The following is a 15868-nucleotide window of genomic DNA, read 5'->3' as shown; positions in this document are numbered from 1 at the left end:
CGTTGTGTTTCGTTGTGTAAGTGAGGTTACCTGTTGGTGTTGGGTGTATGTGTATGTGAAATTGTATGTTTGTAAACGCACTCACAACACAGGAGAAAATCCTAATGTGGGGCAACGTTTTTTTAAAAGAAAGAAAGAGAATGCGGACTAACGAGAATTTTTATTTATTAATTTCATTTTTGTAACTTTCGTGAGACGTACTAAATTAATTATTATGTTTTCGGCTTACTCACGTATTTGTTTGACGAGGAACTCGACTAGTTTCAAGCCATGCAAGAGGCCCATATTCATGAGCAGCATTCCGCGACACACGACGCGGCGACTGTCGCGCTGCTACTGACCTCGAGTTTCGCACCCATCGCGCCCTCCGCCTGGAATCCGTACTAGTCGAGTTCCTCGTCAAACAAATACGTGAGTAAGCCGATAACATAATAATTAATAATTATTATTAAATAAATGTTACAGCGGTATCGCCACATCACCATAACTTTGGATACGGTGGGGCCCTATGTGAACATTGCAATGACGTTCAATCCCCTCCGGCCGACAGATGTCGCCACTTACTACGCGCGATTCAAACAGACTGGGGCTAAGGATGATAAAAACTTCACTTTGATCCCTTTTCTTACTGTCAGTGAGTATTACTGTTTTTTTAAACTGACATGATCACTAACACTAAGGGTCAACTCACACCGAGACGCGACGCGACGTGGCTTTGATTTAGAGCTGCGTAGGCGCCTCGCGGTTTCGCGAGACGCATCTTGAAATCGTACCATCAACGACGCCTCACCGCGCAGCGAGGCGTACCGGATACCAGTCGACTGACCAATCGATCGATTGGCGGTCGATGCCATCTTTCGACGGATATCGATCGACTAACCAATCGATCGATTGCCGGTCGATGGCATCGGTCGACGGATACCGGTTGACTAACCAATCTAGTAATCTAACAAATCTAGTAGAAACTATCGATCGACGTCGACTAATACATTCTACCATCGATCTATGGCATCTATCGACTATCGATCGATTGGAGTGGTAACACCCTAACATTAGAACTTAAGTTGAACTTACTCTTGTAACTTGAGGCCATCCGTGATCATGGCGCTTGCAACAGTGTCGAAATATCGGAAACTCATAGATGTTCAATGCCGCCGCGCCGACACGCCAAGCGTGTTCTTGCGAATTTCTAACTACGCCTCGAACACGCCAAGTGTGTCCTAAATGTTTTAGTGATATTTCGAAAATTAGCCAAAATTGCCTTTTGGAATTCTCATTACATAATCTGCTAGCAATAACCTAATGATTATAGGGCGGCATCGCTATAATCATTAGGTTTTGACATCGCTATGAACTTCAAAAAAAATAATGGTGGCAGTGAATGTGTTAATAAACATGGTAAATATCCCGTCTCAAGTTGTAATGTTAGTCTTAATATAAATGAATGTTCACAGATCCTGGCGACACGCGTCTAGAACCGCAGACTATAGAGATGGTGGCTGGGTCCAGGCTGAACACCACGACCATATACTTCACATGTCGAGGATGCAAGGTCCGAGGTATCATGTGGAGATCCTTTGACAATAAGCCGAGGAACGTGGACAATGAGAGGTGGCGGTCCAGGAGATTCACTGATGAGTAAGGCTTTTTTATGGAGCAGACGTCTCAATACTCAATACTCAATTCTTTATTGCATTCCACAATGTAGACTTAGGTGGTAAACAATTGGTAGGTAACAATTATGGACCCTGTCGGGCACAGCAAAAGATAATACAAACATATGAGGAGAGGACTTTACATTTAAATAAATGGTAAGCAATCTTGATCACCTGATGGTAAGCAATCGCCGCCGCTTATGGACAACTGAAACACCAGAGACGTTACTTTTACAAGTGCGTTGCCGACCTTTTGGGGGTTAGGAATATAAACGGCCAGGTTGCCAGGTTTGATTCCCGGGTCGGATAAAGCAATTCTAGGATTTTTTCAGTTTTTCTAAAATTTCTCAGTAGTAGCACGGAATCTGGAATTGTGTCCAATATATGGCAATAGGGTCACCCCCTATTACATGGGACTTATAACACAAATGGGTGTACATTGTATAGCGGCATTACGTATCGTAATGTGCACCTCTGCCTACCCCTTCGGGGATAAAAGGCGTGACGTTGCGTGTGTGTTTAAATAAAACATCACAGTAACCAAATATTTATTTGACTGACTAACTAATTTCTTTCCAATTTGTATATTTCAGGAAAGGGTTTGAGTTGAGTATATGATTTATTATACTTCAAAACTTCATAAATCAAATCATTCACATCAAAAAGGCACTTCGCTTACAATAATAAGCCTAATTGCAAAAACCGTCGTGCAATTTCAATGGGAGACTGTAGTTTAGCTCACCAGTACCCTTAGTACGACTTTGCTTTACGTTTAAAGTAATCGAAACGAGAGCGCGTTCGGCGTTCTGATTGGCCGGCTCGCATCAAACCAACTAATCAGAGTCCACTACTCGTTTTTCGAAAAAAAATAATCCTCTGGCTACATTTTTTTTTATGGTATAAGCCGATAAACGAGCTGACGGATCACCTGATAGTAAGCAATCGCCGCCGCCTATGGACACTTGAAACACCAGAGGCGTTACAAGTGCGTTGCCGGCCTTTTGGGGTTTCGGAATTTAAGGGTTGTTGGGGAATCGGGGATTGGGAAGATTGGGAATTGGACCTCCATTAAAGTCTGCTTCCTAGTGCGGGGAAACGTATTTAAAAAAACAAGAACTCTCTCTGTAAGAAAATAAAGATTGATTCAGTATCAATCTTTATTTTCTTACTTGCATATACTGAAAATCTTTGCTTTGCACATGGTGTCAGAATCTTCAGTGAAACTTTCTTTTTCCAGGCAACAATATGCAGAAATAGATTTCGGGCTGTTCATACCTCAGTGGTATGGTGACTACTTCATGATACTGGAAAATGATGATGGCAGCGAAGAGAGGTTCAGGGCTTTGACCATTAAAGGTATTTTGTTTTATTTATAATATAAGTGTGCCTTTTACCAGAGATGTGCTATGTAGCTATGCTACGAGGATGTAATAATATTTATAATTTATATATTCATTAAGACAACAATTGGTCAATAAAATTAGTTAATAAGTAATACTTAAAAACTATATTAGTTATTTAAAATTATATGAAAATGATCAGCAAATAAAATAACAACATGATTCATAAATTAAAATGCCAAAGTTAAAGAGAAATGTCAACAAAATAAACAAAATGGTCAATCAAATAAATACACAAAATTAAAATTATGGGTATTATGGATGAATGATGATGAATTAATAATAATTTAAAATACGACTTAAAATGGCTGATTCTTTTTTTAGGTTAGCTGTAAAACTATGTCACCAAATAAACATGGATAGAAAATCCCAACGAATAAAGTTGTCGAAGAGATTTTTCTTTTCATTTGATGGGTCAACGTTTGACCTCTATCTCGCCTGATGGTAAGTGATGATGCGGCCTACGATGCACGTCTGCCCATAAGCAACCTATTCACTCGGGCTTTGAAGACACCCAGGTTATACCCATCAGGAAACAGTGTGTTCTTTACACAATGTAAACGGTGTTTTTGCTCATACCTAGCTTTTTTGCAAAATAACGTAACCGTGTCATTACTGTTTTAGCCCCAAGTAAGTAATTTTTTTTTTATTTTTTTTTGATAATTATATTTCTTTTTATTAGTCGTAGAATAATAATTGTGATTGTAATTAGAATAATAGGATAGATATTACTAATTTTTGATTGATGACTGTCTCGTTGGTCAAGTGGAGGTAAGTGCGACTGCTGGACAAGGGGTCTCAGGTTCGATTCCCGGGTTAGGCAAAGTATAGCAGGCTTTCTTCCAGAAATTCCTGGGGTTTTTTAAATTGTGCCCAGTATATGGCAATAGGCTCACCCCTATTACACGGGACTTCGGGACGATCGATCGCCGGTCGATGGCATCGGTCGACGTAGATTGTGTATATTCCGGCCGGAAACTATCGATCTACATCGACCAATCCATTCCGCCATCGACAGATAGTATCTATCGGCTATCGATCGATTGGTGTAGTAGAAACTATCCATTCTACCATCAATCAACGGCATCGTTCGATGATCCCTCGATTGGTTTGGTAACACCCTTACGAAGCGACACCATGGTAAACTGGTTTAGTATAGTTGGGTGTGCCGTGTGAAGATACATCTATTAAATGAAAATTAATATACTTTTTTACTATTTTCAGGTGCCGGTAATATTTTCTTTTTAATATTTTTAAATCTCCAGTAAATAGAGTAAATTTCTTGATCACTTTCGATCGCTTACGACTGCCTCGTTGGTCGAGTGGTAGTAATCGACGGCAAGACAAGAGGTCTCGGGTTCGATTTCCGGTTCGGGCATAGTACTACTGGGCTTTTTTTGGTTTTTCGAAAATTACTTAGTTGTAGCACGGAGTCTGGAACTGTGTCCAGTATATGGCAATAGGCACACCCCTATTACATGGAACTTATAACACAAATGGTGAAAAGTGGGTGTACATTGTATAGCGGCATTGCGTGCCCTAAAGTGCATCTATCCTACCTCTTCGGAGATAAAATGGCGTGACGTTGTGTGTAAATGAAGTTTCGATCACGTTGGCCAGTCTAACTAGATTTAAAAATATAAAATTAGGAGTCGACCAGTAGCGGGAGCATGGTCCAAGCTACCGGTGGTTAGGGCTCCAGAGACAGAAACCTCCTCACAATACGTGCCGTTTCGAGGAGTATTGCCTTTTGTATCAGGCCCTTGATCCATCCAAGCAACCCCGGTCTTCTAAGGTGGTTGTCGAGGCTGTTGGGTATTAATCTGTTGGCCGACACGACTATCGGCACAACGATAGCCGAATCCACATTCCACATGTCGACAACCTCGTGAGCCAAGTCAAGATATTTTACTAAATAGATAATTATTACTTCTCAGATAAAGGTAAGATTTAAGTTTTTTACCTAAGTTTTTTGCCTTCTGCACGTAGTTCAGACCTGCCAAGATCCGTTGAGAATACTGTATATGGTTTAATTAGAATAAATGGAGTTTCTTGCTCGTTCGTCTCCATTCGAAGCTACACTTTGGACCGTGCACCTAGCTTCACTGACAGACAGAATAACAGACGTTTCAAAAGTACCTAATTTAGGATTAATTTAAATAAATGCTTTGACTTTGATTTTGAATATTGTAATTTTTTTTATTTAATTGTTTTTATCTCTTTACCAGATAACAGTAAGTATGTTATTTTATTTCAAAAATAATTATTTGTTGATTTTAATCTTCATAATTGTAATTTCACCCCTTTCTTTTTTATCGCCCATGGACACTCGCAACACCTGAGGCGTTACAAGTGCGTTGCTGGCGTTTTGGGGGTTAGGAATTTAATGGTTGTTAGAGAATCGAGGATTGGGAAGGGGGATAATTGAGCCACCGGTAACGCTTGCGTCGTGCAAGTGAGGTAACCTCTGCCTACACCTTCGGGGATAAAAGGCATGACGTTGCTTTTCTTTAATATATTACTAGTGAAGGTTTTAATGTCTTGTTTCAGGCATTGAGATCAGTCGATTGAGACAGTCCGTGGACCTTGGTGGCAAGCTGGAGAAGACTCTGACTTATACTTGTAAAGTGGAATGTGAACTCACTGACATAGTGTGTAAAGGAGACAGTGCTATACCTAAGGGACACATCGCTCTTATACCGTCTTCGAAGTCTATAAACATCAATTTCCCTGTGTAAGTAAAGCAATAGAAGGGGAGCCAACCGAGCGATGGTCGATAGATACCATCGATCGATGGTGGAATGGATTGGTCGATGTCGATCGATAGTTTCTACCACACCAATCGATCGATAGCCGATAGATACCATCGATCGATGGTGGAATAGATTGGTCGATGTCGATCGATAGATTTCAGCCGGAATATAATAAATCTACCGACCGCTGCCATCGACCGGCAGTCGATCGATTGGTAAGTCGACCGGTATCTGTCGATCAATTAAAGCTACCACACCAATCGATCAATGTCGACCGATGTCGATCGACGGCATTATGGACTATCGATCGATAGGTGTGGTAACACACTGAGAGTAATGTTTTTTGGAATAAGCCGGTAAAGAACAGCTGATGGTAAGCAATCGCCGCTGCCCATGGCCATCCGAAACTCCAAAGGCGTTTCAAGTGCGTTGCCGGATTGGGAAGTAGTAACTGCCTCAACAACGCAAGCGTTGTTTCACGTCGGTTTTCTGCTCGACCGTGGTATCACTCCGGTCGAGCCGACCCATTCGTGCCGAAGCATGGCTCTCCCACACTTAAATTAACTTAGTGAATAACTCCATAGAAATAAAGTCACAAGTCGATCTTAAGACAAAGATTTTGTCTTATTCTTTCTTTTTCTATCATTATCTTCTCTCTCTTTCTATCTTTTAGGTTTGAAGAGGAAGACGCGTGCGTCTATTTGGGTACGTTCAGGAGTGAAGGAAAGATGTATAACAAAATCGTTGCTGTGTTGGAAAGTAAGTCGCTACTATAATTATATTTTACAAGCCTGTAGGGTTTATTGTCCCCGCAGATGCCCAGTAGGGCTGATGCCTGATCCGGAGCTGCGGACTACCTAGCGGGTTTACCGGGACTCCGGCTCGAAAAGCAGGAGTAGGAACGGCGTGGTTTTATGTCAGTACGAGTCTGACACTCCCTCTCGCCTCATCCTGGACGGGATAAGACAATTAATGATTCTTTCCCCTTAAAAAAAAGAATAAAAGAATGATTTCCTCATGCATGAGGAAATCAGGCAAGTGTCGAGAGCGCCACGACACGCGTGTACCCAACAAAGTGGCGAAGGCGCCTAAAATAATAATTATATTGGTGCCTACGAGGTGTTTATCTAGGGCGCTCTCTAGGTTCAATTCGCTTCTGGGCCATGAAATCATTCACTAAACAGTTGTTTAGTAGTACTTCAACTATTATGTACCTACTTATCTAATAAAATTTCCCAATTGCAGATTCCTGTGAGTATTTTAATTTTTAGTAATTATAAACAAAAGCATAGGTCATAGTCACATAACACAGTTTTTTTTTTTGCAATGGCGATATTGTGCAGTAGTATACAAACCAGGCGAACTCCTTTTCGCCACCAATGATATTCCCTGTTTTCCTGCTTTCCGCATCAAAATCCGTTACTGTAGATTTAAAAATTTAAGCTATACATCAGGGATAGCGTTGACATGAGAAAAATGACTTTCCCTGTTTCTATTTCTTCTGTAGCTGATAGGATTACTATTACGGATGCCCGAGACCTTTCCAACGAATGCATAAATTATAAAAAGAGGGTCGTACATTGTACAGTTATAGCTTTAGGATGGAAAACCAACTTATGTGCATATTATAGATTTAAATATAATTTAGATACCGTAATATGATTTGTTATGAAGAATGTTATCTTGTTGACATACAGTTAAATATTTTTTTATGTACAACCTACAATAATTTATATTTACACAGGGGAAAATTCCCAGAAGACTTTGCTATTCAACGTGGGGCAATGCTTACCTATATTCTGTACTGAATAAATTATTTTTCTTTCTGTCTTCCAAACTACGGAACGGATTTTGTTGAAATTTGGTATACAGATAGGCCATGAGTTGACTTGAGTGATAGGATAAACTGAAGCTATTTGACTGATTTATTTTAATTTAATGTTTATTCTAGCACCTGGTAATTATTTCATACGTACCTATTTTTTTTAGTCCGAGTTAGACTCTATAATATGTATATGGTTTGGCTATACTATTGATAGTTTCTACTAAACCAATCGATCGACCGATTGGTTAATCAACCGGTATCCGTCCACCGATGCCATCGACCGGCAATCGATTGATTGGTTCGTCGACGGGTATCCATCGATCAATTAAGGTTACCACACCAATCGATCAATGTCGACCGATGTCGACTGCACGGTTGGTGCGGTGGCTGGGCAACCGGCTGCCACGCAACGTGTAGCGGGTTCGATTCCCGCACAGAGCAACTCTTTGTGTGATTCACAAATTGTTGTTTCGGGTCTGGGTGTCATGTGTATGTGAACTTGTATGTTTGTAAACGCACACACGACACGGGAGAAAATCCTAGTGTAGGGCAGGCTTTTTTTTAAACGAAAAGAATTTCGATCGATGTCATCGAAGGACCGATTGATAGTCAATCGATTGGTGTGGAACACCTTTAAGAATAATATTTGCCTATGTTTCAGCGGTTCAGATTGCTACTGAAGCACCTAGATTGGATGCTCCTGTAGAAGGAGAACAGTTTGAATATACAGCTAAATACACCTGCAAAGAGCCATGTACGGTGAAAGAGGTAATTAAGAGTTCTATTTAAAACCATCTCTACCGGAATTAGGTAATAAGCAGTGATAGATATAGGTAGTGCTTATTATGGTGCTCCCACACAGCGGTTATATAACGTTATACAACAATGTGTAACAATAACATTTGTGTTTAAACAAATTATAACAGTGGTTGTAGAGTATGTTACATGTTGTTATAAATGTTACACAATGTTGTATAACGTTGTATAACTACTGTGTGGGAGCACCATTAGCCTAAACTTTGAACAAAGAACAGAAACGGAGAATTCATTAGTACTATATTTTTTCCCAGACAGATGTCTGGCCATTCGATCCGATCTTATAAGTAAAGTTCAAATTTTTTTTTAAGATCTATAAAACGTCTGGCAGAAGTTATGGCCGACGGAAAGAGTCTGGCAGTGCGAATATTATTTGTCTAATAATGTTTCATAAAGCATATATAAAAATCAGCCATCAGAATTTAAGTTAAGTTAGTACTATTTTTACTTACCTTTCTCACCTGATACCTGTAAATCGGCCGTCTATCCAACTTAGCAGGTATGCAGGCGTTCAAAGTACATATAAAAGCTACTCGGTATCCCACGTTTTACCTTTCAGAAAATAAGTTATATCTGGCAGGCCTGGGCTCTTGGTCCAATATGATTTGAAACATTGTGTTGTTTTTAGCTGCGAGGAAACGGTATCCCGGTGAGCGTCACGCAAGGCACACGCCGATCCAACGTCGGGTCGTTAGTTTTCTATTTGGTAAGTCAACAATACTTCTTACATCCGTACTCAGAAATATTTAATTATTACTTAAACTATTCTTTAGTAACGATTTTGTTTCTTTGTTTCTATCGTTTTCTTCTCCTCTAATAACATCTTCTGATTTATTTCATTGCGGGATCCAAGACAGTCATTTATGTCCCTGGGACTTCAGTGTTCCGGTGTTTTCATGGTTGTATCTACTGTAAATCCTGGTGCACAGGAGTTGCAGCGGTTTGGGAGGTTGTGGGGGGCTTGTCCCATAAAAAAAAACACACAATATTTTTTATGTCTTTGCTTTATATATCTTTTTTGTACCTATCATAATTTAACTTGTAAACTTGAAACATGTAAGTGCTATGTAGGGGAGAGCGGGGCTGAAAGTGCCGGGGGTAAGTTGTGCCGATGCGAATAACTCAAAAACAGAAAGAGATAATTATACGATCGTATTGCATCGCATATAACTATCTCTTTCTGTTTCACCCCCGGAACTTTCAGCCCCGCTCTCCCCTACTCCTGTAACAAGTTCACTCTGAATAATAAGTTCTGTTAACAGTTGTTGGTTAACCGAAATAAATAAATAAATAATCTTGTGTCGTTTACGTTGCAGCTTGGCGCCGACACCGGAGAACGTGAAGGATCGATCATTATCAGGATAAATGAGTTTGCGGCCGTATACGAAGGCTTCTACCAAGCCACTTTCGAGACCAATGGCGAGCATGTCACTAAGAATATTCTTGAAATCGGGTAAGTGTTTCCTTTTGAGTGGCGAAAATCATCCCATGGCTTCTCCCGGTCTGGGATGCCGTCTCCTTTTTTTTTGAGGGGCGAAAATCATCCAATGACAGACTCTTACTGACTAAAAACCACCCCGTTCCTACTCCTGCTTTTCGAGCCGGAGCCCCGGTAAACCCGCTATAAGCCGGTACTCGAGCAGACGAATCACCTGATGGTAAGCCATCGCCGCCGTCCATGGACACTTCAAACTCCAGAGGCGTTACAAGTGCGTTGCCGGCTTTTGGGGGGTTAGGATTTTAAAGGTTGTTTGGGGATTGGAAATGATAAATGATAATATTTATTTTTCCAAATATCTTAAATAATTAGATGAGGCCGGCATTTTCTAACGGACTACTCTGAGAGGAAATGCCGAAACAAACTCAGAGGTCATAGTCTCTTTTAAAGTCCAGACAAATCAAATAAAGATGTCGGAGAACCGTAAAAGTTGATTCGTGATTCATACAGTTAGATTAGGTAATTGGGCCTCCGGTAACCTCACTCACACAACGTTGTTTCACGTCGGTTTTATGTGAGGCCGTGGTATCACTCCGGTCAAACCGGCCCATTCGTGCGGTCTCATTATTTTCTGGTGACATATTATCTATACATATAATAAAATCGTAGAAAAGTGCTGTCTGTACATTGAAAATAAAAATAAAAAAAATAGCAGGGGTTATTGTTATGTCGATGTCGAACCCAAAAATGTAATTAACTTTTTTTTTGTCTGTTTGTCTGTTTGTCTGTTTGTCTGTTCGTCTGTGCGCGCTAATCTCAGAAACGGCTGATCCGAGTTGGATGCGGTTTTCACGAATATATTGTGGGATGCTTAAATTTACATTTAGTGTTTGTTTCATGTCAATCGGTTCATAAATAAAAAAGTTATGTCAAATTAAAGAATCACGTCGAACATTCTATGCTTATACCATTAATCTCCGCAACTATTTGACGGATTTGGTTGAAATTTGGTACAGATATAGTTTAGAACCTTAGAAAGGACATAGATATATTTTTATTTCAAAAATCAAAAAATAAAAATAAGAAATAAATTATTTATAAATAATTCTATGTCGATCGTTACACGACTTCGGTTCATGTTACTGTTTTAATTTATCGAAAAAAGTAAATAAATAGTAAAAAGGTATGAAAAAAATAATATCAATATAATAAAACATTTAGTACAAAGAAAATGCTCTAACGGAGTAATAAGTTTATTTGTTGGATTTTCCTGGTTTTTTGGTTAAACTATTTAACGTAGGTTTAGTTTGATATCGATTATTAGTAGTTACTGTAGTTAGTTTTTTTAATAAAATTGTAAGTCTAATTTTTTTTTAATTAGATTAGATTTAAGTCGTTTCTTTTAAATTATTTAGTTTAAGCTTGGTTATTATAGCATAGAGGATAGGTTGTAATATAGTTTCTTTTTTAATTGTTATAAATTCGTAATTCGTAGCTTTCTTTAGTTTTAAGTTAGTTTAAGTCCGTTTTTAAACTATTTTTTCAATGCCCTAAGTGAGTATACATCTATTAAATTCAAACGCAGAGCTCATTATGTTGATTTTTGAAGAGTTCCCTGGAATATCTTCCACATCTCATTTTTGAAGAGATCCCGCGAGATCGGGAACTATGTGGTTAAAACCAAAAATATTATAATAAATCTGTAGAAGGGTCAATTCTGTACATTGAAAATATTGAAAGAATAAATGGCACTGGATTGTTACCAAACCCAAATATGTGATTAATTTTTGTCTGTCTGTATGTTCATGCATCACGTGAAAACTAACGGTTCGATTTTGATGAAACTTGGTATAATTATACCTTATTATCCTGGGTATAAGGATACTTTTTATCCTGGAAAAATACGTAGAAATAATATCTTTATTTTTCAGTTTTATTCTACAGAACGACCAATAGAGGGATCTCCTTAATTATTATGGGCCTCGCCGTATTTGGGTCCAATAGATATTTATAAGATGTCATTGTCAGAGTTACTCAAAATGGAGAAATAAAACTTCCACGCGAAGACCGACATCCGCGCGGACGGAGTCGCGGGCGGAAGCTAGTACTAACTATAAACGTGACCTAATTATTATGTTATCGGCTTACTCACGTAACTGTTTGACGAGGAACTCGACTAGTTTCAAGCCATGCATGCATATTTTAATAATTGCGGCGATTATCGCGCTGCTACTGATGCTGCTACCGCGTCTTGTGTCGCGGAACGATGCTCATGAATATGCATGCATGGCTTGACACTAGTCGAGTTCTTCGTCAAATAGCCACGTAAGTAAGCCAATAACATAATAAGTAATTTAATACGAGTATGTCTCACGAAAGTTATAATAAAAATAAAAACGTGCCCATTCCTTATTTTCAGACCTAAGGTTGCAGAAACTTCAGGTACAACCAATACATTGTATATTTTTTACTTATTTAAAAAAGTTTTTTAAAGACTGCCTCGTTGGTCGAGTGGTCGGGCAAAGATACTGCTGGGCTATTTTCGGTTTCTCGAAAATTTCTCAGTAGTAGCACTGTGTAGGTACATTGTATAGCGGCATTGCGTGCCATAATGTGCACCTGTATAGTGACACTGTACAATGTACACCCACTTTTCACCATTTGTGTTACAAGTCCGATATAATAGGAGGTGAGCCTATCTCCATATAGGTACCAGGCACAAAATTCGAACCCGAGACCCCTTGTCAGGCAGTCGCAATGCGACCACTCGACCAACGAGGCAGTCACTTTACTTATCTAAAGATTATTAAATATGTCACTTATATTAATTCCGAATGAATATATTTTTCGTCTACCCACAGGAGGTGGCGCTGGTAAGATACAAGTACTTTTTTTATGAAACACGATTATTTATAATCGAGCAGACGTATTACCTGATGGTAAGCAATCGCCGCCGCCCATGGACACTTGAAACACCAGAGGCGTTACAAGTGCATTGCTGGCCTTTTGGGGGTTAGGAATTTAAGGGTTGTTGGGAAATCGGGGATTGGGAAGATTGGGCCTCCGATAACCTCACTCACACAACGCAAGCGTTGTTTCACGTCGGATGTCTGTGAGGCCGTGGTATCACTCCGGTCGAGCCGGCCCATTCGTGCCGAAACATGGCTCTCCTACACTTGATTTAAAATTGGAAAGTTTCTATTTTTGTTTATTTTTGGGCCTGTGATAAATGATATTTATCTATACTAATATTATAAAGCTGAAGAGTTTGTTTGTTTGTTTGTTTGAACGCGCTAATCTCCGGAATTACTGGTCCGATTTGAATAATTGTTTTTGTGTTGGGTAGTGCATTTATCGAGGAAGGTTATAGGCTATAAAACATCACGCTATGACCAAAAGGAACCAAGCAGAGCGAGTGAAACCGCGCCGAAGTAGCTAGTAATGATATAAATGTGTATGATTTCATCGTTTCAGAGGGTGAGTAATTCACATTTAATTTTATTTTGTACTAGCAAACCGGGCGAACTCCGTTTCGCTAGCAATGGTTTTCGTTTCGTTTACGTTTTCCTGCTTGTTTCCTCAACTTTTCCTGAAATTTCTTTGCTATAATTATATACAATGTGATAGGGGTGGGACTTCTAACCCGTTAAGGCTGAGTACTACATCTAATTTTATCGACAAAAAAAATAATATGGGGGGTTGAACCGCCACTTAAAAATATTGAAAAATAGCGTTTTTTTCGGTAAAAATTTTTCAAAAATGATTTTTTTTCTTACCAAAACATTATCAAACGTATGAAAGAAGTCATGAATTAGTTAGCCAAGTTATTAGCTATCGTTTGTCGTTTTTCTTTTGTTTCTAGGACGCATACAACCTTTGATATCACAAAAAGTAAAAAAAATATTAAAATTGCCATAATATATAGGGGGGTTCAACCCCCATATTATTTTTTTTGTCGATAAAATTAGATGTAGTACTCAGCTTTAACGGGTTAGAAGTCTCACCCCTATCACATTGTATATTATTCGATATGCCTTAAATATAAATTGCTACTTATATAATTTTCCATTTTTCAAATGTGTATGATTTTATCATTTCAGAGGGTGAGTAATTCACATTTATTTTGTATTACAACAATTGTAATATAAGGGATCTCCGACAGTAACCATATCATGGCTTTCCTTTAGTAAGACACACACAGTAAAACCGGACAAAGCTAAGGCCTCCATCGTACGCATCGCTCGCAACGGATTTTAGTTTGTATTGAAACTCATACAACTGCGTCCACTGATCCGCATCGTACGGACCGCATCATCAGCAATGTCTACATGCAATGCGTACCGACCGATGACGTCATACGGAATATCAAAGTGGGATCAGTAATCCGATTGTTCCAATCCTCGCGTAGGCAATCCGATCGCTGTCGATACAGTGGACGCAGTCTGAAAAAATAATCATTTTGATGCGAACCGTCCGATGCGTGCAATGCGTACGATGCGGGCCTGTGGACACGTATCTTAAAGCACCGTGGCTACTGATAATGTTCTTAAAGTGCGATGAGTGGTGATGTAATTTACTTTACATAGGTAATTTCTAAATATTAATTCCAAATGAATATATTTTTCTTCTAACAGCGGCTCCTCCAGCTGGTAAGACACAAGTATTATTAAATATATCACTAATATTAATCACTTTTTTATGCATTCAAATTAATGAAAAACGAATTACTCAAATGTGTACGATTTCACCCATTCAGGTGGTGAGTAATTCAGATTTATTTTGTATTACAACAATTGTAAAGAAGCGAGCCCGACAGTAATCATATCATGACTTTCCTTCAGTAAGACGTGTGTAGGTATAAACATAGTGCAGCGCCTCGTTGGTCGATCGGTCGCAAGTGCGACTGCGGAACAAGGGGTCTCGGGTTCGATTCCCGGGTCAGGCAAAGTATTACCGGGCTTTTTTCGGATTTTCGAAATTTTCTCGGTAGTAGCACGGAGTCTGGTATTGTGTCCAGTATATGACAATAGGCTCACCCCCTATTAAATGGGACTTATAACACAAATGGTGATAAGTGGGTGTACATTGTATAGCGGCGTAATGTGCACCTCTGCCTACCCCTTCGTGGATAAAAGGCGTGATGTTGTGTTGTTGTTATACCACTAATATAAATTACTATATATGTAGCTTTTTTATACATTCAAAGTAATAAAAACGACTTACTCAAATGTGTATGATTTTATCTTTTCAGACAGTGAGTAATTCACATTTATTTTGTATTACAACAATTGTAAACTATGACTTTCCTTCGGTAAGACGTGTGTAGGTACAGACATAGTGCAGCGCTGTGTAACAGTCAAACCGTTATTATATATTATTAAATATGCCACTAATATAAATTACTTTTTTATGCATTTAAATTAATAAAAACTACTCACTCAAATGTAAAAAAATATCCTTTCAGAACGTAAGTAATTCACATAATTTTATTTTGTAAACAAATGAGTATCGACAGTAGCCATATCATGACTTTCCTTCGGTAAGACGTGTGTAGGTACAGACATAGTGCAGCGCTAGATGTATTTTTATTTCAAAAATAACAGTCAAACCAGATAAAGTTCTACTGATAGTGTTCTTAAAGTGCTACGAGTGGCGATGTAATTTACTTTACATATACACAAGCAATATTTTGGTCAAAAATAAGTTTATTATGCTGTCCTACGTAAAATTTTCCGCTCTTTCGAATGCGCTTACTCTCATGGCTCTACGATGACGTTTATACCCTAGCAAAAAAAAAAAAAACATTTTCCTAGTATTCTTTCGACGAACGACGAGTTTAAACGTCTCTCCTGAACATTTCATTTTTTGTCGCTTATACCCTATTTCCTTTTAACCGTCAATATATTTTTACAAATGTCACTTATATTAATTTCGAATTAACATATGCTTCCTCTTACAGCCGCTCCACCACCGGGTAAGAC

At 38.8% G+C, this 15868-nt stretch overlaps 2 protein-coding genes and 1 long non-coding RNA gene across 3 annotated transcripts; all 3 read left to right on the top strand.

Moving 5' to 3' along the window:
• Positions 1-461: 461 nt before the first annotated feature.
• On the top strand, positions 462-2288 carry LOC126911759 (uncharacterized). The gene is made up of 3 exons (XM_050700606.1): positions 462-634; positions 1455-1638; positions 2249-2288. Exons 1-3 carry the CDS (start codon positions 523-525, stop codon positions 2271-2273), a joined length of 321 nt encoding a protein of 106 aa, XP_050556563.1. The 5' UTR covers positions 462-522; the 3' UTR covers positions 2274-2288.
• A 566-nt stretch (positions 2289-2854) lies between these two features.
• LOC118280895 (uncharacterized) lies at positions 2855-6584 on the top strand. The gene is made up of 4 exons (XM_050700621.1): positions 2855-3011; positions 4280-4285; positions 5600-5789; positions 6482-6584. Exons 1-4 carry the CDS (start codon positions 2855-2857, stop codon positions 6582-6584), a joined length of 456 nt encoding a protein of 151 aa, XP_050556578.1.
• Positions 6585-8237: 1653 nt separating this feature from the next.
• Positions 8238-12813, top strand: LOC118281051 (uncharacterized). The gene is made up of 5 exons (XR_007706275.1): positions 8238-8401; positions 9078-9155; positions 9766-9902; positions 12307-12329; positions 12749-12813. It is a non-coding gene; the product is annotated as an uncharacterized LOC118281051 (long non-coding RNA).
• The last annotated feature ends 3055 nt before the right edge of the window (positions 12814-15868 follow it).

This window comes from Spodoptera frugiperda, chromosome 19, assembly GCF_023101765.2.
Source record: "Spodoptera frugiperda isolate SF20-4 chromosome 19, AGI-APGP_CSIRO_Sfru_2.0, whole genome shotgun sequence".
Classification (NCBI taxonomy): domain Eukaryota; kingdom Metazoa; phylum Arthropoda; class Insecta; order Lepidoptera; family Noctuidae; genus Spodoptera; species Spodoptera frugiperda.
This window is presented reverse-complemented; position numbering and strand designations above follow the sequence as displayed.